Source organism: Platalea leucorodia (genome assembly GCF_965183815.1).
Source record: "Platalea leucorodia genome assembly, chromosome: 5".
Lineage (NCBI taxonomy): Eukaryota > Metazoa > Chordata > Aves > Pelecaniformes > Threskiornithidae > Platalea > Platalea leucorodia.
Window position 1 is genome coordinate 80,363,487 of NC_138827.1, and position 23,159 is coordinate 80,386,645.

The 23,159-nt window shown below is 37.3% G+C and overlaps 1 protein-coding gene across 1 annotated transcript in view; it reads left to right on the forward strand.

The window, feature by feature from the left end:
* Positions 1–23,159, forward strand: part of LRP2 (LDL receptor related protein 2) — a gene marked incomplete at both ends in the record, with an annotated part of 130,997 nt that overhangs the window by 61,783 nt on the left and 46,055 nt on the right. Inside the window, 13 exon segments of the mRNA XM_082311876.1 lie at positions 822–999; positions 3,121–3,249; positions 7,277–7,443; positions 10,854–10,997; positions 12,126–12,235; positions 13,405–13,582; positions 13,928–14,141; positions 14,633–14,872; positions 15,005–15,193; positions 16,320–17,240; positions 17,797–17,962; positions 18,790–18,948; positions 22,437–22,726. Of these exon segments, the coding sequence (XP_082168002.1) occupies positions 822–999; positions 3,121–3,249; positions 7,277–7,443; positions 10,854–10,997; positions 12,126–12,235; positions 13,405–13,582; positions 13,928–14,141; positions 14,633–14,872; positions 15,005–15,193; positions 16,320–17,240; positions 17,797–17,962; positions 18,790–18,948; positions 22,437–22,726 (3,085 nt within the window).

Below are 23,159 nucleotides of genomic sequence, written 5' to 3' on the forward strand. Positions count from 1 at the left end.
GCTGGAAAAAGAATTGCATATCCTATTCACAGTCTCTCAGGAGATCTTCAACAGAACCTGGAGCTTAGTGTAGACTTAGTGCTTTAGATAATTCTCCTTCATTCTGTCCACATGCATGAAGTCTAAAGGTGACAGCTTTACAGCTCTTAGAGGCTATCTCCCAATGAAGTGCTGCTGGCAGCTTGTAGCACTGTCCTGTACAAGCACAATAGTTCAGATGTTCTGTTCGTACACATAAGCTGGTATAAATAACCACAGGTATATTTTCAAGAATTGAACCTTGGGGCTTTTATTTTTGGCTAGAGAGACAAATCTTGTGAAATAGGAGCCAGTGCCATCTTTCTTGCCCCACTCCTGGTTTTCCAAAATTTATATAAGCCACCTTTTTTAAACCTCTGGTAAATTATAGGGGAGCTTATCAGAGATGCAAGGTCTTGACAGCTCCATAACTCTCACTAGACATTTCCTCTTGTGCCCTTGAAAATCTACAATTGGGTCTTTATCTGTTGGTTCCCTGTGTTCTGCCCTACAGTTAGACTGCTTTGTTAATTCCTTATGCTGTACATCTCACAGGGTCTATTTAGCATTTTCATTTTAAACAAATGTATATTTCCCCCATGATTAATGTTTTGGTTTCAGGCAGTAGGTGATATTTCATATTCTTTTGCTGAAAAATATCTTTTGAGACACAGCTGCTTTTTTCTTTTTTTTTTTCTTTTTTTTTTTTTTTTTAAATTATGCTCAACTCTGTTGTTACTTCATTGCAAGCTTTACATATACAAATCTTCAGAACTAAATTGGTAAACATCCTTGCCTTTTAGATATTGCAGCATCCACATGCTTTAACTGTCTTTGAAGATTTTGTGTACTGGAGTGACCGCTATACTAATCGAGTAATTCGGGCCAATAAATGGCATGGAGGAAACCAGACAGTTATGATTTATAACATTCACCAGCCTTTGGGGCTTGTGGCAGTCCATCCTGTAAAGCAACCTAATGGTAAGTTCAGCAAAACAACTTTGGTAATTACAAAAATAAGACATGCAGTAATGTCATGCATAGACACTCCTGGAATCAGTCTTGTCAGCAAATGGGCTAGGTTAAAACAAGCAAATAATTCATACTATTGACTTGCAACTGAAGGTCATTTCAGCCTGTCCAACTGCTGAACCAGCCTGTCCAACCTGGCATTTAGGGAAAGTAACCTAGGCAGCATGTAAGCATAATGACTAGCCAAAAAGAATAATAGGGAAGTAGTACATGCTATTTTCTTGCACTTTGTTTTGAATGTTTTTATAAGAAAATGGGAGCATTTTTGGAAAGCATTTTAATTTTTAAAATTTGTCTCTGTGGCGTACTAGACCCAGTTCCTTGCATGTTAATAATATCATTCTTTTCTTTTAGACAAGATTACTGTCATCAGCCTTCTCTGAAAGCACTTTTGCATTGTTTTACTGAATGAAATAATAATAGTAAATAAACCCCTTCATTGCATTCAGGATTCCCTCTGAGATCATATGCAGGTGATCTTTTGCAGCTGAAAGGCTGGGGGGGGCAGGAAGGAATTTTTTTTTTTTTTTTTTTCTTTCTCTTTCTGTTAGGTAGAGTTATCTTCTAAATCAGACTTCTCATGTCATTTCATGGCATGACTCGAAGAGTGGGAATATATTAACATGAATATTGTCTTCCATTTTCTGCTGTATTTCTTATGTACGGAGTGTTTCTGATTAATAAATATTACAATGGCTTACTTTTTTTTTTTCTTTCTCCTTGAAAACTTTCATACCGGGGAGGGCAGAGGCTTGCATTTGAGTAAGGCGCTAGTAATTTCAGTGCTATATTTGTTTTGGAACAAAACCTTCCTCAATCATGTTCAGAGCTAAAGCCACTTAGCACTCTTACTGCAAATTGTTCAGTCACCAGAGGGTACCACTAATTCGTACATCGTAGTACTGGTTTAAGAGGTTTTATTTTACAATCTAAGGTTTAAAAAACTTTCTACCACTGGTGGAGAAAATTGTTTATTTTTCTTCATTGTATTAAATTAGTACATTTTATGATTTTTCATTTACAATTGTTCTGTTGTACTTTATGTGGCCAGCCAGAGAAGAAGGGAATAAAGCACTTGTAAAATAGCAAAATATGCTAATGTTTACAAATGAAGAAATAATTATTTGCTGATTGAAATTCCAAATGCAGTATTAAAACTGTCATCCACTCTCCTTTTTTTGTAAATCATTAGATTTTACACCAACTAGAGTTTAGATTTGTTATAGTGATGAGATGGATAATTTTCTTACAGTTTGAATGCTGAGTTTATGCCATTGTTTTATTGTCATCTTGTTAATTTGTTTTCAGTTCTTGTTAGTTTTTATATTAGGAACAATTGTGTCATTTCCTGGCATTTCCAAGCCTCTTAGCAATTGCAGCAGGCCTTATTCTAAGGATATACTCAAAAATCTGATTTTCATTTTCTTAGGAAGATGGCTCATCCTGAAAAATCCTCTTTAGCAGCAAGTTTGTGGACGTGATCTAAATGGTTGAATTTTAGTGTATAGCAATAATAGCAGTCAGTAGAGATCTTCTTCACTGTCTTTTTTACATTTTTCAAGTGTAGACTGACAGTTTCAAAGTGATTATTAAAGAAAGTGATATTAAAAAGTGATATTAAAGAAATTATGCATTGAACTCCCACTACCTTTGAACAAGATGTAGGCAACTATTTTATCTCTTTAGTTTTCTCCAAGCTTCAGCAAATAATTTAAAACCACTTTCTAGAAGAGTCATAATGATCAAAGACTGAAAATCCCACAGGCCTCCTGGTGCAGTTAAAAAAAGTTTGAAAAGGAGTTTGAAAGATTTTCTATGATTTTTTTTTTTTTCCCCAAAAAATTGAAAAGGCCACTGTGATAATGGTACTGGTTTTACATGAAAAATTACTTCCTGTTACGAGTGTATTGTATTGCTTGTGGTGCTTGTCAATAACTTAATTTTTCAATTTTAAGGAAATAGCAAAACTGATTTACTGCTGGGTTGATATTACCAGTAGCAATGAGATTGAATATTCTTTCCAGTCACTTATATTGTTACAGTTGCTAATACTTTCTCTTGTCTTTTCAGGTATCAATTCTTGTGCATCATCTCCCTGTAGCCACCTCTGCTTGCTTTCTTCATCTGGACCACTTTTTTTTTCCTGTGCTTGTCCTTCAGGGTGGATGCTTTCTCCTGATAACAGGAACTGCATGAGAGGTAGGGCAGTAATAATGAGAGATGAAAAAAAAAGACCTGACACTGTCAAATCCATCCCTCTGTCAGGCAAAAAGCACGCTTCAGATCTGTGGGCTGCTGCTCATGAAATCAAAGTTTGGGGCCATTCCAGGCAGACTTCATTTAGACACATGGAATGTACTTGGCCTAAAGGTTTGGAGCCAGGTTCTGGAAAGAACTCAGTCAGAGATTCAGATGCTTCATTTGGGGAAAATGGATGAACTCAGTTTTCTTTTAAGCACTTTAAAGAAGCCACATTTAAAATTTCTCAACACATTGAATGTTTTGCTGTTGGAATACACCTGGAAGGAGCTTAGTATCAGTTAAGAATGAAAACATGCTCTGGCAGAATGTTGTCTGTCTCATTATAAATATTCAGCCTGGAAACCTGTTTTTAAGAATTGCAGTTGTAAGAATGTTGGGATGCAGGACTAGAAGGGACTTTCTTGGTCACTCAAGTCTGTTTCCTTCTTATCCTTGACTACCATATCATATGTCCCCTTTCACCAGTCAAGCTCCAGTTTAAGGTTAATTCGGTTTCTTGTCCCTAAAACTCACTGAACCTCACAATTTTGATATTTGGAAACCTTCTAATTTTCTGTTCAAATATAGTCTTTCCCCAGTTTATGCCCATTTCTTATGCCATTTTTGTCCTTTGGGATAAGTAGCATCAGTAGCTCTCCTCCATCCCTGGTATTGTTCTGTTGTACATATTTGAAGTGACTATCACATTCTTTCTCAGCCCATACTTTGCTAAGAAGTAAGTCATGATCTTTTGGTTTCCTCTAATCAGGAAAGACACTCTCCCTGTTCCTTATCACTCTCTTCGGCCTGTCTGAACTAATGCATTTTGGAATTCAGATCAAAATTTGACAGCTTGAGCTTTTTCCCTCCCCAGTGTTAAAAATTAGTATGCCAAATGCAGGAGGTCTAGAAACAGAGCCTAAAATTACAGATGCTGCAGGTGATGCAGCTGTAACAGAGCTAACCTTTGCAAACAAAACTTCATATCAAAAAGTACCACTGAACTTTCTTTGAACAGTGCACAGACCTCAAAGATTTGTAAAAATCATTTAGCCAATTCATTAAAAAAAAAGTCACAAAAATTCAAATTACTGGCAGGCAGTTTGTGACCAGAAATTTGACCAGATAAATTTTGTCAGATGAAGCATTCATTATTAATTTTTCCATCAGTTGTACAGAGATACAGTGTGTGTTGGTGCCTCCCTAATGAGGAAGCTTCAAATCACTGAAATTTAAGTAGAAATTATCTTTGGGATGAGCTAACACTAGAAATCTGTCAGTCAAAAGATCCTTTTCTTTTTAAACTATCTAAATTTTAAAAGCCATATCACACTGCTTTCCTGCTTGATACTTAGCAGTGTGTTCTTTAAAGAGCTGTATTGCAGTCATGTTTTTCTTAGCAGCAGTAAGAGAATTACCAATTTATATAATCTGAAATGAAGTGCAAGTTTCTTTAATCTATTAAAAAAAAAAGAGGGTTTCTTTTAGAAATCCATACTGGTTTTAGTATGTGCAGGCTTATAGAGGGATCATGATGAAAGAAATGGAACATGGCAGTGATGAAGTACATGCATGTGTAGAGGTTGACCCAGTTCTGCCACTGAATCGAGCTATTGACAGTTCTTATCTTTATTTCCCACATGTTGCAAAGTTCCCTGTGTCTACTTAGGTACAGTTGTGGCCCCTTTATAAATTACATAATTGCTCAATATAAATTGTGTAAGAGAGAGAGAAAAATATACTTCTGTGAAGCACAATTCCTTTAAACTGTATGGGCTTATTTTTTTCTTTTTAGATGGAATTTATACATTTAAAACAGTATGTGAAAAACATCTACAGATTTTGGGAAATTTGTAAAATAACGTATTTGCTGAAGGTCTGCACATCAGAAAAAGTTATAAAAAATATGCTGATTCCTTTCATGTTAAAAGATTTTAATTATTGCTAATTATTACAAAGGAACAGGCATTTGCCATTTCTTTTGTAATATTTACTATTATCCTTATCCTCACTGTCATTGTTTACTGTAATAGGCCAGCACAAGCTTTCAGAAGAAAGATTAAACTAAGCTGCATGCATTTGGTTGCCCAGTGTCTCTACAAAACAATGATATTGCTGGTCTCTGCCTACTTAGTTTGCATATTAAATACTGCTAACTTCATGTTGATGGAGACGCATTGATTCTAGGATTGCACCATTTCTAACTTTACATAAGATGAAGAATGCTAATATTATAAGATTGCCTTTGTGCTTATTTTAGTTTAAACTGCATTTCAGGTTGATATTAAAGGTGGTAATGTAGCAAGCTGGCTTGGAAACAAAACAAGGAATTTGCATATATTAAAATCTTGTATTAATACCATAAATTTGCATATTTAATATAATAATACATTAATTTTATATGGATTATCATTTGTCATGTAAACCTGTATTGAGTTTAAAAATTGCAGAAGTTATATTAATGTCTATCATCTGATGAAGCTACACAGATTTTAGATCTCTATAGCTCAGCAAATTTGCTCTGTTGTCCATTATACGAATGAGGAATAATCGGACTCTAGAGATTTGCATAAGTGTTAAACTTAAGGAAGCAATCAGCAAAAAATTTTCCTTAGAATATAATTGGTTTAAATGAGACTATCAAACTTCTGAAGTACAAACAGTCTAGCCTAGAGACTTCACATATCTGTATTTCAGCAGGATTCAGTAGTGTTGTACTGTGTACAATTAGAAAGGGAATAATGACTCCAGGGTCTCATATGCATTGGAACAATTTCACATGAATTTAGCTGTTCTTTGCAAACATTTTATAGAAGGGCACTGGCATGCCACATTCTTAGGGGGAAAAGAAATGGAAGAAGTCCAAGAATTTCGCAGGCAGAGCTAGCTATATGTTTGCAGGCAATTATTTGCCAAAATGTGATTTTTGTGCTGAGACAAATGATATCTAAGCTTATGTCAAATTTGACAAATTGTTCCAGCTGCCAGAGAGAAGTATGGAGAATAAGTTTTGAGACATGCAATGATGCTGTGGTTTGTGGTTTTTCATGTCAAACTTTTCACTGCAAAATTTATATAAATGTATTAAGCAGCCAGTGAAGAAAATCAAAACAAAAAAAAACAAAACAAAAAAAGTCATTGATCTATTGTAAAAGAGGAAAGGGGTTACTACTACATTCTATGCAGCAGCAGCCCAGTTCCCTGTCAAGTGGTAGCTTGTGCCTGTGGAGAAAAGAGGCTAGAATTTGTTCTCCAAAGGCAAAAGCACAAGGAAGAGGGGAACTGATATTCAGGAGATTCTCTTTCCCTGCTCCCTAGCAGATGAGAAATGAAGTTGCTGACTGACACTCTACAGCTCTCCAATGCATTTTCTCAGATCACCTGACTAGATGCTCTTTGTTAATAAGATTTAAGCATAAGGGTACAAGTTTACCTAGAAGTAAACATGCTATAAGGGAGTACGTCTACTCCCTTAGAGATAAAACAAGAAAACACAGTACTGCAGTTATATTTAATAATAAAGGTCAGTAATTGCTGCTGTGACATTGTACCTTGCTTGTGAGTCCTGCTCAATAGGCGTTAGAACCCATCTCAGGCATGTCCTGGGGAGCCCTCAGAGCCTTGTCCTGCTGGTTCCCATTCTCAGAGATTTGAAAAAGCTGCTCAGAGCAGCTGCCTGAATATACTTCTTCCCTTGGCCAGCAATGAGTGATCCTGCCTTATTTACTTCCTCCTTCTCAGAATTGGCTTGCACATGCATTGTGATTGCACATTGCTGAAACTCTAAATGTTACAACAATTACAATAACCGATAACCTCACTCCTAGTGAAGGAACAAACTTTTAGGGAAGCGGTTGCAAAATATCACTGGTAACATTCAACTATTCTCAGCATCAGGGAACTTTTGGGTGGGAGAGGGGAAGCATATCATAATGCCATTTTCTTGATCAGAAACAACTCTGAATTACATTATATGTTTTCACAGTTGAACACCCTTTCCTTATTGCTGTAAGAGATAACATAATTTATGGAATTTCTCTGAACCCTGAGGAGAAGACGAATGATGCTATGGTTCCAATAGCAGGAGTTCAAAATGGTGTTGATGTTGACTTTGATGACTCCGAACAGATGATTTATTGGGTTGAAAATCCAGTAAGTTAGTATTTGTGTTCAAAATGTGCACTAACATAAGACTTTTTATTTTAAAATAAGGATTTTGACTGAAATATATTAGCATTGCAAGTTTTTGGGGTTTTTTTTGTGGGGTTTTTTGTTTGTTTGTTTGTTTTTTCCCCTAGGATAAGATAAAGAAGTTTCGTCTCTTCTGTAAATTAGTTTTCATCTTTGTCAGCTGAAATATTTTATTAATGCTGTTTCTGGCTCAGCCAGAGACATGAACAGGAAATATCAGAAAGCATTGACAGAACCATACTTTCAGCCCCCCTTCACTCTTTCTCCTCTCTCTTGACTTAGGACTTAATCCTGCAAACACAGCCAGAACACTTCTCCATGGGAGCAGTATGTTGGACACAGTGGCACTAAACATTAGAATGAAAATACACGCATCTAGACTGAGCACTTAATAAAGTAACATAGTAGAGAGGCATGTTTTTCTTTAAATAGGTGAAAATGGTTGTGAAGTCACAACAATTTCCAAGTAGCACATATGAGGCTTATAGATGTAAAAGGTAGTTTGAACTAATTTTTAATAGTTGATTATAATTATTTGACTAAGCGTTTTCAATGCTTGTCCTGAACTAAGAAACAATATGTGTTCCCTAAGGCTAACTTGCCACAAAAAATTCCCAATTTTTGCAGGATGGACACTTCAAAAAAAACAAACAAACAAAAAAAAGTGTTGGCAGTCTGGGAAATGGATGTGGTAGGAAACTGCTGATTCAGCAATATGTGTTCACTCTTGGAAACTTAAAAGCAGTTCTTTTTTCAAGAAAAGCAGTGCTTAGGTCCTGGAGAAGTATAACGGTAGAGAAGATTTCTGTAGTTATGTTTTACAGAAACAATTCACACTAACTCGTTACCTTTCATCCACACAAGATTTACGTTTTTTTTTTCCCCGGAACGTGTTTCCCTTACATTTTGCAGGTTTGAAGTAAAAATAAGTTTAAAAATCACTCATTTTAAAGCCTTTTGTGTGTCACTTGTAAAGGAATTATAATTTATTCCTTTAAAATTAGAATGTTTAGTTCCCCTGAAGTATTTAAATAGATCTATTTAAGCAAGCCTTTGCCCAAGGAACTAGATAAATACTCAGGAATCTATTTGATCCTCTGTGCAGTCTGAAAAAATGTTCTTGACAGATCTCAGCCAGCAGATACAGCTGACATTTACAAGAGATTGAACAGTTCTGTAGGAGGTCATGGGCTGATATATCCATTAACAGAGCTGGCAAGTGAAATGCCAGGTGCCTCTGCAGGCTGAGTGTGGGTAAGTGCTGTATTTTAGTTAGGTGTCGAGCTCCAGCCTGACAATGTGTGACTGTGGGCTGTGCCCCCATCTGTACCCCTGACCTGCAGGCCTCAGGCTGCTGTTGCTCCCAAACAGAGCTGAGACACCTGTGTCAGTCATGACTTGCTCTCTGAAAAAAGATATTTCTCTAGTTTCTAATGACAGAAGCATATTTGCTTACTTCCTTAATTGTAGTGCTTGTCCATTACCACAAGGCCTCTTCCTTAACCCCCTGTTTTGCCTCCATCTCTTGCATGTTTGGGTTTTCCTGGGGTTTGTCTACAGCATATTTTGTAGCTGTAATTTCACTGCCAGTGTTGGCAACAGTTGAAGCTGTAGTTAGAGCTCAAGTGAACATCCATCAACTTGTTCAACCTGTCTGAAGCAAATTCAGGAAAAAGAGATAAATATCAGAGTCATCCCTATTCTACTTGAAAAACACTTCAAAGTATTTTTATCTTCAGCTGTCATGTTCCATAGGTTATTAATTGTAAATGTCAATAATAGGAAGGAGAATTCCGAACTGTCTTTAAAGTGCCTATCATACTAGACACTGTTGTAAATATTCAACGTCCATCAGGCTCTCAAAGTAGGCTTTATACGGTACCAAAAGTTATCCTACTTTCCTAATTTTTTCTGTAGGCCTAGGGATTCAAGGACAGGTTAATTTGCAAATAGCACTACACTGTTAGGATTCAGCAGCCAGCACTCTACCAGTGTCTTAAGAAATCCTACCTATTTAAGCCAGCAGTGAATTTGGCCTGGAGTTCTTGTTCAGATTTTTGCCATCTGATATGTTGATTCCTTTCTGAAGCACCGCTTTCAATTCTGCACTGAGATATTTAGACAGTATACTGATATCATGGTAACAATGCAATTAAGAATATGCATGGACCAAATGATCACTGGGTGCTTTTCCTAAACCTGATTCTACCTTGTTTCTGCTCTGAGATGGCAACTGCAACCTGTTCTCCATTTTTTACTGCCTGGGCCTGCTCTGTCTCTGCCTCTACCTCTTACTTTCCTGAACTGGGCTAGTTTTAGCTGCACAGCTTCTGCCTTCAAGTGATGCAAAGTTCAGGCTCTCATGGTGCGCTGCCCCTTCGAGTTGGCAGTGCCCCTCTGTCTTTCCAGCAAAGTGCCAGAGCGGAACAAACCGACTGCATGTACTGCCTCGGTGAAGAACTGGAGCGGTGGGTCCCAGTGCTACCTTGTCTGGGAGCCTGCACCCACAGAGTGAGATCTTCCCAGGACAGGCGCAGGATGTCTGCATCAGTGGAGGAGGAAGTAATTAGTGAGGAGACAGAAACAAATTTCAAAACCTGCTCACAGCTTCCCTAGCCCTACTGACCTCTTCTCCACAAGGCTTAATAATGTGTGTTAGCTGCTGGTATTTCAATTCTGCATTAATACTAGTGAAAGATTCATGTGATAATATGCAGGACTTCTGCAGAACACCTGTAAAACTGACATAACCTGAAGAAAGCTCAGGAAGGCAGCTATAGTAACGACTTCAGACCTTTATCTGTTTAGTACTTGTTTATATCATGCTTTAGCATCACACACTGTACCTAATACCATAGAATCTGCAAGTCATAAGTTATCATTTCAAGGACTACCCTTATGAAGAAACCTGAAAGGATAATCTTAGTCTTGATTCTTGCTATTACAGCTTATTAAAAATTTCATTCTTAAATATTTATGCATGGAGAGAACACTATTTTCCTTTACTAGATTTCAGGTATATTTCAGGTTAACTGAGGTATCCTGGTAAAAATCTTTTGATAATGAAATACAAATTACAGAAGTATGACTGTATATAGCTTAAATATATACAGTTCAACCTTATAAAGTATAGTAATTTTATTTCTGTCAATCAGGTTTTGGTTGGTGAACAGTAATGCCTCTTCACACTGGATAATTATGATTTACAGTAGTATTTTTACCATGTTTATGCATTGAGCATATACAAATACATTTCTCTTTACTGGATTTTGCTAAGAACAGATTGTAATATAAAGTGCTCATGTAGTTGGAATAGAACAGTGTTTTCTGCTCTTGACATTTTTTCACTTTTGTTATCTTTTTTCCCCAAGGGTGAAATTCACAGAGTGAGGTCAGATGGAGCCAACAGGACAGTTTTTGCTCCAGCAGCTGTTATTGGTGCTCCTATTGGTCTGGCATTGGACTGGATATCTGCAAACCTGTATTACAGTAACCCAGGGACACAGTCAATTGAGGTAATTATTAAGAGGGACAACTGGAAAGTTAGAGCCTAGATTTTTCACTGCTATGTATCCAGGTTGAAATTAGTAATATTTTTTTTTAGTGAAAAAATGAAATTAGATTTATTTTAAAATGCAAACAGTCTGTAGAAAAATACTTTACGAATTTGAAGGGATAAACCTAAATTTGAGCATAGTGAAGAAGATTGAAAGCAGTATATTCTGGGAACTTTACTTGTGCATAGATCTCTCCTTTTCCTTTTCCTTTTCCTTTTCCTTTTCCTTTTCCTTTTCCTTTTCCTTTTCCTTTTCCTTTTCCTTTTCCTTTTCCTTTTCCTTTTCCTTTTCCTTTTCCTTTTCCTTTTTCCTTTCCTTTTCCTTTTCCTTTTCCTTTTCCTTTTCCTTTTCCTTTTCCTTTTCCTTTTCCTTTTCCTTTTCTTTTCTCCCCCGGCCAAGTCATTAGGCTTCTGTTGTTTGACATACAACCTCTCTGATCACTAGAGTTACTATTGTTATTACTATTCTCACTTTAAATCAATGATCCTAATGCAGTGCCTCTGATAGTAAAGGACTGTTGCCATCAAATGCAGTAAGATCCGCTCCCAAATGCTTTGATATCATATTATGTAGCTTTCTGGAGAGTAGCAGTCTGATGATATGTGAAGGATAAAATTGCCATTTAGTGTAGGGAAATAGAGGATAAGCAATATATAATACAGTAATGACTGTGAATAAGCCCAGTCATTAATGTCTTTGTCCCAAAATATAAATACATAATATTAAATTAAAAGGCAGCTAATTTAAACAAATAAAGTTGAATACTTTCTGAATCAGCATTTCATCAACCTGTTCAGCCTGTAATACTTTCAAGATATTATGGAAGCTGAAAGATTAACTATTTTTATACCTAGGATGCTTACTTGTTTACATAGCCAGGTTCTAAGCTGCAAGGAGCTCATTCAAGGGGTGCATGTTAGAGAAGGGAGATGGTTAGAGTACAGAACAATGTGCTTTTTCTTCATAGGATTTGAGAGAGTCTTCTGCAATTTCAACTCCCTGTGGATTTAGGCTTCCTTCCTTTAATTTGAAAATCTATCATAAGTTCTGTATTACGTGCTCTCATGAGTTCAATGTTTGCGATAGGTCCTGAAGCTGCATGGTGACGTAATGTACAGGAAAACACTGATTACCAATGATGGCACCTCTCTGGGAGCTGGCATGCCGATTGGTTTGACAGTTGATCCAGCGAGAGGGTAAATTTCCAAAATTGCTGTTGTCTTTGCACATGAGTATATTCTCCACATTTTCTTAATTTTTAGGGTCTTCAGCTTCCATCCTGGATTTGACATGGTTTTGTTTTTTTTCATATTTGTGCAGACTTTATTTACTCTTTTTAAGCCCTAGAAAATAATTGCATGGCTTCATAAATTGTTGCATAGATGTTCATTCTCCTTAATTTACCATATACTTATATGGTAACATTTTTCAGTTAAAAAGGATCTCAGAATATTATGAGGGTGAAAAAAATCTCTGAAAAATGGGAACCCAGAGTAAAGAGAACTCTAAAGTCTTTCTTTATAACATCTTGTGATGTCTGTCTTGAGGCCTATCCATAGTAGAAAGACACACTACCTGGGAATAATGTCACATGTTAAACAGCATAGCAATAAATATGATTTTACTGCTTTCTCCCAAAAAGAACTGTAATTTGCTTTTTTTTTTTTCCCCCAACAGAGTACTCAAAATTGCAATATGATGCTTCTCCCCCCACCCACCCAAATCACAGTGTTCCATAGGACTATATTAGTAATGAGACAGTTCTGCTCGTGACTTGGCAGGCTTTCAGATGAATTGATGCCTGACTCTTTGTCCCTAGTTGGGAGTCCGGCTGCCATGTGCGCTAGGTGTTCTTCAGCAGCTGAGGCCAGATCGGTGCACATATTCCCCAGAGCCAATAATGGAATTCTATTTCATATAGATTTTTTGAACTTGTAGTTTTAATTCCAAATTGGAACCAAACTCACTGCTGAAACCTTGCAGCCATATGTGAAACAGATAATTATTCTCCTGCTTTCTTGTTACAGTCCTAATACTCTACTGAGTTTACCTACTGACAGTATTGTGGGATGATATAGGGGAGGTTATGGATTTCTAAAAATTATTTAACAGGCATTGTTCTCTTTTTCAAGAGAAACACATTTCTCTTCAAGGCATTTCTCTTTTTCAAGAGAAGAAGCATTTTTCTCTTTTTTTCAAACAAGATCTCTTCTTCATTGTGGCCTGGTTCAAAGTGAACTCTGTTCAGCATGTGCTGAAGTATTTGGCCGATGAAGAAGATGGATTTAAGCATATACTCAAGTGACTCTGATCCATTGATCTCTGTTATCAGCTTTCGTAACAGATGTGATAATATGTGTTACAGGAAGCTGTACTGGACAGACCAGGGAACTGACAGTGGAGTCCCAGCAAAGATTGCCAGTGCAAACATGGATGGATCAGGCATACAAACGCTCTTCACTGGCAACCTTGACCATGTAGAGTTCATTACCATTGACATTAAGGAACAAAAGCTATACTGGGCTGTCACAAGCACAGGAGTGGTAGGAGATTTTTTTTTTTAATAATTGCTTTTTCACCTGTTCATCTGTCTTGGTGTCTGTGTTTCATATGAGTAATTCAGTTACTTTAGTTTACTCATGTAACTGGGAGTTGCAGGACGAAGCAAAATCTGAATAACTGTTGTTACTAATTACCATGAAAAATATATGATGAATTTGAATGAAAAGCCAAAAATCGTTATTGGCATCCTGCTGACCCTTTCCTTCCTACCTGGTATATAAAGATATCATGCACGAAGAAATTTTAGTAGCATACATTCCATTTTAATTTTGTATTGAACTTTTATTATAAGAAATGTAATATTAAGCTTTAAATTGATTTCTTAGATTGAGAAAGGCAATGTGGATGGTACAAATCGTGTGACTCTGGTGGTTCATCTTTCTCATCCATGGGGAATTGCTGTGTATGATACCTTTCTGTACTATACTGATCGAGATTATGAAGTTATTGAACGAGTTGACAAGTCCACTGGAGCAAACAAAGTAGTGCTGAGAGATAATGTCCCAAGACTGAAATGCCTACGTGTGTATTACAGAGACAGTGAGTATTTGCTAAAGAGGTATTTCAGGATATCCAACTTGTGATACCTTGTGATACTTGCTTACCTCAGAGCCAGAATGCATGCTCTTTCAAAGGAAATGGTTTGATTAGGCTTTCAGGAAAAGTGTCAGAAGCATTTTACCTGGTTTTGGTGAAGAGATGTTCCAGCATCCAGTTAAGGCATCTATTGCCACACATAGTTTTACTAAAATATTATCAATGTAATATTGACTAAATAACAAATTTTGTTACTTTGGCTTCAAATTTATATATCCATTTTATCTGATTCTTGGCCACATTGATCTTAGATGACAAGAAACCAGCAAATCCATTGCTAACGCTTATGTGCTAAAATGTACAGTGATTAAGATCTTTATTTTCGTCAGCTGGTTGTTAATACTGTGCAAGTATATGAATTTGGTTATACATCCGCAGGAGTTTGTGATGATACAGTTCAGATTTTTATGTCTTGCCATGTGTGTCTTTCACAGATTCTGCTGGTTCCTCAAATGGCTGCAGTAATAATATTGGACTTTGTCAGCAGCTTTGCCTGCCTGTACCTGGTGGATTATTCTCCTGTGCCTGTGCTACTGGCTTTCAGCTAAATCCTGATAACAGAACCTGTTCCCCATACAGTTCTTTTGTAATTGTTTCTATGCTTTCTGCAATTAAAGGATTTAGTTTAGAGACATCTGATCACTCTGAAGCCATGGTACCACTGGCAGGAAGAGGTATGTGAATATTATAGTAGGAAAAAATCTTATATTGCCTAATATTTTGGCATTTCTTGCTGGCATAGCACGTTTTAAAAAAGTTTGTTTATATAAAAGATTAATTAATTATTACTTTTGAAAATATTTCAGGACGAAATGCACTTCACGTGGATGTTCACATGCCTTCTGGTTTCATTTACTGGTGCGACTTCAGTAGCACGATTTCTTCCCAGAACGCAATACGTAAAATTAAACCTGATGGTTCTTATTTTAGAAATGTTGTTACAAATGGAATAGGACGAAATGGGATCCGTGGCATTGCAATTGACTGGGTAGCAGGTAAGCATAGCTGAATTTAGGAGAATGTTATTCTTCACAGATTGTAAAATTTTTAGACTAACATAAATGGATCCTAATGGGACTATTTTGAATGGAAGTCCTATGATTCTAACTTTTTTGTCTATGGACTGATTTTAAAACAAGAGGAAGTAATGAATGACTCTTATGTTTATATATATATATGTGTAAAAATGAAAGTTTATCAGAGCAGATGTATAGAACCTTTTCTCTCATGATGCTTTCATATTTGTCTTAGGTCTCTCTTCTTGTCTGTGCATTCATAAGTAGCCGTTAACCAGTGTGCTACTATACTTTACTACCATAGTGAAAAATGTGTACCAGAGAAGAGTGCACAAAAGTTGTCTGATGACAGTGTTAATAAGAAAGAAGGACCCTTCATCTGCCCTCAGATTGTGGTGTACAAATCCTATAAATTATGATTAAAAGTAAAGAAAGTAGAAGAAATACTTTGTCTTTGAACTTTAATTTCCCCACTTGCACTTCCTGTTCCTATTTAAACATATTAGAGATTAATTCAAATACTAACTTTTCAGAAAGTGTTCATCAACTCTAAGAAGCTGACCATTGCCATTAATACCTTTATTTTATACGTATACATACTATATATATGTTTTGCAAAAGTTGTTCTGTTGATTGATAGGCTTGTTGGGATGAGTTTTAGAATAATCATCTGCTGTATACACTTAATTTAGTTACTGTATACAGTGCTGTGCCATTACATGGATTTCATAGTTGTGTGTTGTAAAAGGTAAAGGGATAAGAGTATGGAAGGGCAAGCCAAAGGCTTAGATTTAAAAAAAAAAAAAAAAAAAAAGCACACCTAAAGAACAACTGTAGTTAATGCACTTTTGATCTTATACCACTGATTTTCCCCATGGCAATCAATGAGGATTTAGCAATTAATTGATCATTGTCAGTTTGGGTGTCTTCTTCCTAATTCTTCAAAGTGTAGGCAAGTACCTTATGCTTCCAACTACTAAGATGTTCATGGATATTCATTTTATGGTTTAATATTTTATCAGCTCATGTTTCTCAGGTGTTGATGCTATATATTAACTTTCTGTTTTGTTTTTCTGCTTTGTTTTTTTTTCTTCTTTAAATATAGGAAATCTTTATTTTACAAATGCATTCCTGACAGAGACTTTTATAGAAGTTTTGCGTTTAAACACAACTTATCGCCGTGTTCTGCTTAAAACTACCATAGATATGCCAAGACACATAGTAGTTGACCCAAAAAACAGATATCTGTTCTGGGCAGATTATGGGCAAAATCCAAAGATTGAACGTGCATTTCTTGACTGCAGCAACAGAACGGTTCTTGTGTCTGAGGGCATTGTCACACCTCGTGGGTTGGCCATAGATCACAGCAATGGCTACATTTACTGGGTGGATGATTCATTAGATATGATTGCACGAATTCAGCCTGATGGTGGTGATGTGGAAATTGTGCGTTACGGCAGTCGCTATCCAACTCCGTATGGTATCACTGTCTTTGGAAATTCTATGATCTGGGTGGATCGGAACCTGAAAAAAGTCTTCCAAGCCAGCAAGGAGCCAGGCAATACTGATCAGCCAACAGTAATACGAGACAACATTAATTGGCTAAGGGATGTTACCATTTACGACAGTCATTTCCAGTCACGTTCACCCCTTGATGTCAACAACAATCCTTGTTTGGACAACAACGGAGGCTGTTCTCATCTGTGTTTTGCCCTGCCTGACATGCAGACGCCGAAATGTGGTTGTGCCTTTGGGACACTAGGCAGTGATGGCAAGAGATGTTCCATTTCAACTGATGATTACCTAATTTTTGCTCTTGAGAATGCCCTCAGAAGTATCCACCTGGATCCTGAAAATCACAGTCCTCCCTTCCGCACAGTCAATGTGTTAAGAACTGCAGTGGCCCTGGATTTTGACAGCATAAACAACCGAATATATTTTACACAAAGTTATCCTTCAGGGACAGGAAGAATCAGTTATGTTAGTATTTACTCAGGAATTGGCTCTCCAACAGTAGTTGCATCTGGTAAGTGCACTGAAATGTGATACAAAGTAATTGGATATTGAAAAAAATGGACTGCAACACCTAGCGCTAGCTCAGCAGGTATTTTTCTGCTAATGATCAAGGTGGACTATTTAGTTAAGATATCTGATGGAATGCTCCTTTTGACTCTTCTCCTTAGTTTTTTCCTCTTCTGAGATTCTTATTTCATCTTGATCACAATGAAATGGAAATATAAAACTGGCTAAATATTATTATATATATAAAATTATGTGTAATAAATTAAAATTATATCTAGTAAATTAATATTATGGAGTGAGGGATGATTCCTGCTACTTGGAGAACGGCAACCAAAACTTAGGTCTATGTGAGGAAAAGGTCTTTGTAACCCTACTGCATAAACAGGACTGCCTGAGTCCCAAGTATTAGTTCTTCAGATTTTTAAATGGACAAATTTGCATTGATACCAATGGCATTTCAAAGAGATCTTTGGCGTTGCCACATTATAATAGGCAAGGAGTATTGCAATATTTCAGGAATCCGTACTGAACTTGTGTGTGTTTGCTTGCATGTGTCTAAGACCTGGGGACTCCAGATGGTATAGCCTTTGACTGGATCAACAACAGAGTTTACTACAGCGACTACCTCAATCAGACTATCAGCTCAATGGCTGTGGATGGATCTAACCGTACAGTGATTGCCCGGGTTCCACGACCAAGAGCTGTTGTATTAGATCCCTGCAGAGGGTATGTGTTGCACTTTGTGTACTTTATTTTGACTGCAGGTGAAACGACAATTCAGACTTTGATGACAACTGCCAGATACTTCCTGTTCTGAGCCCTAAGTTCCAGCTGTGCATAACCATCCCAGAGCTCATTCTTTAGTTTTAAGTTTTCTAAGCTGATCTCAGCCTCAGAGATTTGAATTTTTTTCTGAGACTTTTAGAACATCTCTGATTGTGTAGTGCATGAGGCTCCACTTAGTGAGGGTGGGAGCCAGGCACTGGGGGTAAATGAGAACAGTGTTCAAAGCAGGTGTTTGTCAAGCAACTAACCATCTTCTATTTGCTGTGTAAGGCACAAAACCAAAGGATATTTGTTGAAACCAAGATTTCTTCAAGAATATCCTATCATGATAATCAGGTGGTGCTGCCAAGAGATCTCTCTATTTAGAGTCTCATATTATCTTTCCCTTTTTCTGTTGTGTTTCCTGAGTGCCTCAGAAGAATTCTTGTTTCAGTTTCAAAACATTCCCTGAAAGGCTGCGGGCGTTATTGTATTATACTGTATTTCTAATTTCATTACTAATTATGCTGTATTTCAAATGAAGAAAAATAAGAAAGAGATTAATTGACTTTACTGGATTCTCGCAGGAGCTAGAAAAACTTTTCTGAAGTTCACTGCAGTGGAAGATTCCCTTGTCAATGTGGGCCAAAATAGCAGAAGTTCTTTTCCACTAGTTTTGCATTGCACACTTCAGTGAGGGACACCAGGGTGGAAATATCCTGAAGCAGATAAGAGCTGTGTGAGCTTTATTTGCTGAAAATATAACCTTGTAATCATGTTATTGACAGGTATATGTACTGGACTGACTGGAGTTCAAATGCAAAGATAGAACGAGCTACACTCGGAGGAAACTTCAGAACACCTATTGTGAGCACCAATTTGGTATGGCCAAACGGGCTTACCCTGGACTATGAAGAACAGCAGCTATACTGGGCTGATGCAAATCTGTATGTATTGATAACACACTTGTTGGTTTACATTTGATTAATTTTTTAGTAGATCTATTATTTATTTTTCCTAATTTTTTAAACTGTTTTTCAGCATTTCAATTTAATTTGGTACTTTGTATTATGGAATGTTGAGTTACTTAATAGCAATGCAATGTCAAGTCTTGATATTGATGTGGAACTACTGCGCAATAAGAAGTATTTGTTATGCCACAGTGTAGATTTAGTCCACTGCTCTATGGCATCTGTACCCACTGGCAGTTTGTTCATCTTACGTGCAACTCAGGACTTTTACAAGCTTCTTCTCTAACAAATACAATCCCAGTGCACATTTTATGTCATTCATTGCTCGTGGTTAATGCCTGTCACCTGTGGAATTTGGCATGATGTTCTTGCCGTTGCCTACCAGACAGAACTCTGCCCTTCAATTTATGCCACCAGAATTTCTGCCGTCAGCAGGAAAGTTTTTAAAAATAATTTAGTTTGTATCCATTCAAATTCATCCATGGTATCAGAGAAATCACTGCAGCAATCAGACCTTTCCCCTCTGGTTTCTTCGGCATAGCAGTTCTTTTGCAGGTTTCTCCTTTGTTGTGACGGAAAAGTGATGTCTGTAATGTAGTAACTCTTATGGTCTGTGCCTCTATTGGATCTTCTGGGAGGAAGGCATACTTATCTGGATTCGTCTGTGTGCAGGAGGGCAGGGCACCTGTAGTGGGACCCTCTGTTTTAAGGGGAATGCAGGATGTCAAATGAGACATCCTCTTTTCTCTTTCAAACTCTGATTAATGGAGGTAGGGGAGCATATGCTTAAACAGTATGAAGTCGTCTTTATTCTGACTTTCATGGGGAAGGCCTTTACCCCTTCAGAGAGACAGGTACCAGCATGGGGTAAGATATAAATACCAGATACTCAAAAATAACAGTGCTCCTTAGCTCTGAATGCACCAAGGGAAGACAAGAGTGAGCTGTATCCGCTCCTCCATTTTTACTTTGCTTATTCTCCTCTTGTTTATGCTAGTCTCCCAAAGGTGCTATCCCTCTTTCTCTAAAACAGTATTTCTGTTCTTTTGTTCTAGCTGTTTCTGTTCTGCTGTTGCCTTGTAAGTACTGTGATACCATTGGGCACCCACACAAGTCTTGAGATATATCTCAAATAGATAGAATGTATATGCTAGTTGTACACTATTCCTTTCCCATATCTTCACAGTTGCTGCATGCAACATAGTAAGAATCCCTCACCAGATAGCATACTGACACTTGGGAACTGTGGCATGAAAGGGGGAAATTACCTGAGCCTGTATTGCAGGAGAGTTGCATTTGAACTTCTTTTCTTCTGTAGAAGTGCAATTTCATAGAAAAGTGTCTTTCTGCACTTTTCCCACCACTGTTCTTTCACATTAAAGCTTTTGCCTTATGAAGTGTCTGCCTATTATTATTTTCCTGTAATAATTACTAAAATTCCGTTTTTTCTTCTCCTGCTTACATGAAACGCAGCTTTTTGCTTCCTACTAGTGATGACAAAGGAGACAAGCTGTTCAGCTTGTTGAGAAATTTCTTATCTGCTCATTTTCTCTCATTGGCCATTTCCATTCGTATTCAACCCACACTGGTAGTCTAGTAAATGCCTTAAATACAATTGGTAATAATTAAATTTTGTCTCTAGCGGAGACTTAAACATACAGTTGCTTTGAGGTTAGATAAAATAAGTTCAAGTGATTTTCTTATTGCTAAGTTGTTGGAGCGTTTCTGTGAGAACTCTTTTGGTGGCTTGAACTGCAGGATGGAGCTTCCGCTTGGAGTCTCCAACAACATTTGGCCCTTCTGACTTCACAGGCAAGAAGTATTGGCCATGCAGTGATGAACAGGGAGAGAAGCTGCTAGCAGGAAGAAAATCACTGGGTATGATGTCTGTAGTCCCACAGCTTCCTCATCCTTACCCTTCATAGAGCCATTCTGGGATTCTTATTAGGTCCTTTTCAGAAGCTTGTGCATGAAAGATGCCTCAGCCTCTTAGAGAATTGTTCTGTTGCATTGGTATTGCATAAACACCACTCCACTTCTTAGGCATTATGCCTTTATACATAAGCAAACACACTGTCCTACCTCTGTCTGCTCTTTAGAGATAAGTATTAAGAGCAATGCAGTTGAATGATGCCATACTTCATGGAGCAGAGACAACCTGAAATGTGTTCTTTCTGTCAGTAAGTGGTTGGCAGCCTTGCCATGTGAACACTACAGTGTGACTGAACAGCAAGATGCTGGGAGCTGGAGGCAAGGAACAGCCTTTATCCATGCTCATTCTTGTTCTACTATCTTCAACTTGCTGATGGTACCTCATCTCATTTTCAGCATTTACTTATATCTTGATGTTTTTCTGTCAAGATCTTTGTCTTCCTTTGAATAATCCCGGCTATTATTTGTTAATTCTTCTCCTGTTATCCTCATTGCAAATAACTTTTGAGCATCCTCCATTTTCTCTTCTCTCATGCTTTATTCTTGTATAGTCTGCCTATCTCAGACAGGAATCTGTGTGGTAAAAGGAACCTCTAACATTTGTCATCGTTTTATAAACAACGCTTAGAAAAAATGTCCTTGCATGAACAGTACGTATTGAGTCTTCTGGCATCAGCATGTCTTCTCCTGCTTCCCCACTGACATTTACTGAAGTGGTCATCGAGGGTGGGAAAGGCTGAAGGGGAGAAGCAGTGACAAGGTGGTTGTGGGTCAGTAGTGCCGTCTGTGCAAGTGAAGAATGGTTGACATATGACAGAACACGTCTATCGCAGAACTTGGAGTTGAACCCTGATTTTCTGGGGCTCCTTGAAGTCTTGTTTCTTGGAATTTTTTTTATCATTGCAAACACTGTTCCTAAGGTAGAATCAAAACTGGAAGATCAACTAGGAAGAAATGTTTATCATAAACTATATATTTGTGGCTATTAGGTGTTATATATGTGGTGGTTATTATATATTAGAACTGTTTTCCCCTCCTATACTCCTATGTGAGAAACAGCAGAAAACGCATGTTTATAGTCTCATGAATTTGCTTGTATTTCTTGATTGTGTAAATTTGGATCTGCAGAAGACAAAACTGAAATGAAAACTATGTCCCATTTCATGGGACTGTTGGTTTTCTCCTGGTACAAGAAGTCATTAACATCATACCCATTCCAAAAGTGTATTCTCTCATGAAGTTTTGCATTCAGTTTAGCTCTCAGTAGTGTGGCTGTTTAAACATTTCAATCTTGAGCCTGATTACTTCCAGTACATTATTGTGTCAGTATTACAGAGCTGCTACTACTCTGCATCACTATTGAAGCCATAGACTGGAAAATTTGAGATTTTTAACTCATAACAGCACCCTACATATTGGTGTACATTACTGAAATGGTGGATACTAGTTGCCAGACTAATCAGGGCATGGCTTTATACATAAGTTAAAACACTTCTTTCTTTTAAGATGTAATCATTTCTTTGTTATTTTAGGCAGAAGATTGAGCGATGCTCTCTCACTGGTACAAATCGTGAGGTAATTGTTAGCACTGCTCTGCATCCATTTGCAATGACATTGTTTGATCAGCACATATATTGGACAGACTGGAACACACGAAGCATTTACCGAGCTAATAAGTATGATGGTTCAGATCAGATTGTAATGATCATGAATCTTCCACAAAGACCGATGGATATTCATGTCTGGGCAAAAAGTAAGCAGCAGCAGTGTACCAACCCTTGCAACCAGTTCAACGGTGGCTGCAGTCACATCTGTGCACCAGGTAAGCTGTTATGCTTGATGACTGTAAGCTATTAGTGTTGCCTATGTTGGAGTGCATAGTATAGCAATTTTAGTCACATGAGGACAGCTGAAATATTTCTTCGTGTTCCTAAATGTTTAATATTTATTTTATTTATAAATGCAATCAAAATGTTTGCCATTCAAGATCATGGTATTTTGCCAGCACACCTGAGGGTTGTGTATGAGAATCCTCACAAATAAAAATTATGGGTTTCTCTAATTTAAATCAAAACATTGTTTTCTGGGGTTTTAACTTTTTTTTTCCTCTGGGATGAGACATGAAGTGAGCTCTGCAGCATATGGTTACCTTAGGAATACATACTGATACGCTGTATACTGAACAGATGTTTCCTACCACATATTTAAAAAAATCTTCATGGTCATTACTTCTTTATCATGTGATATTATGAAGT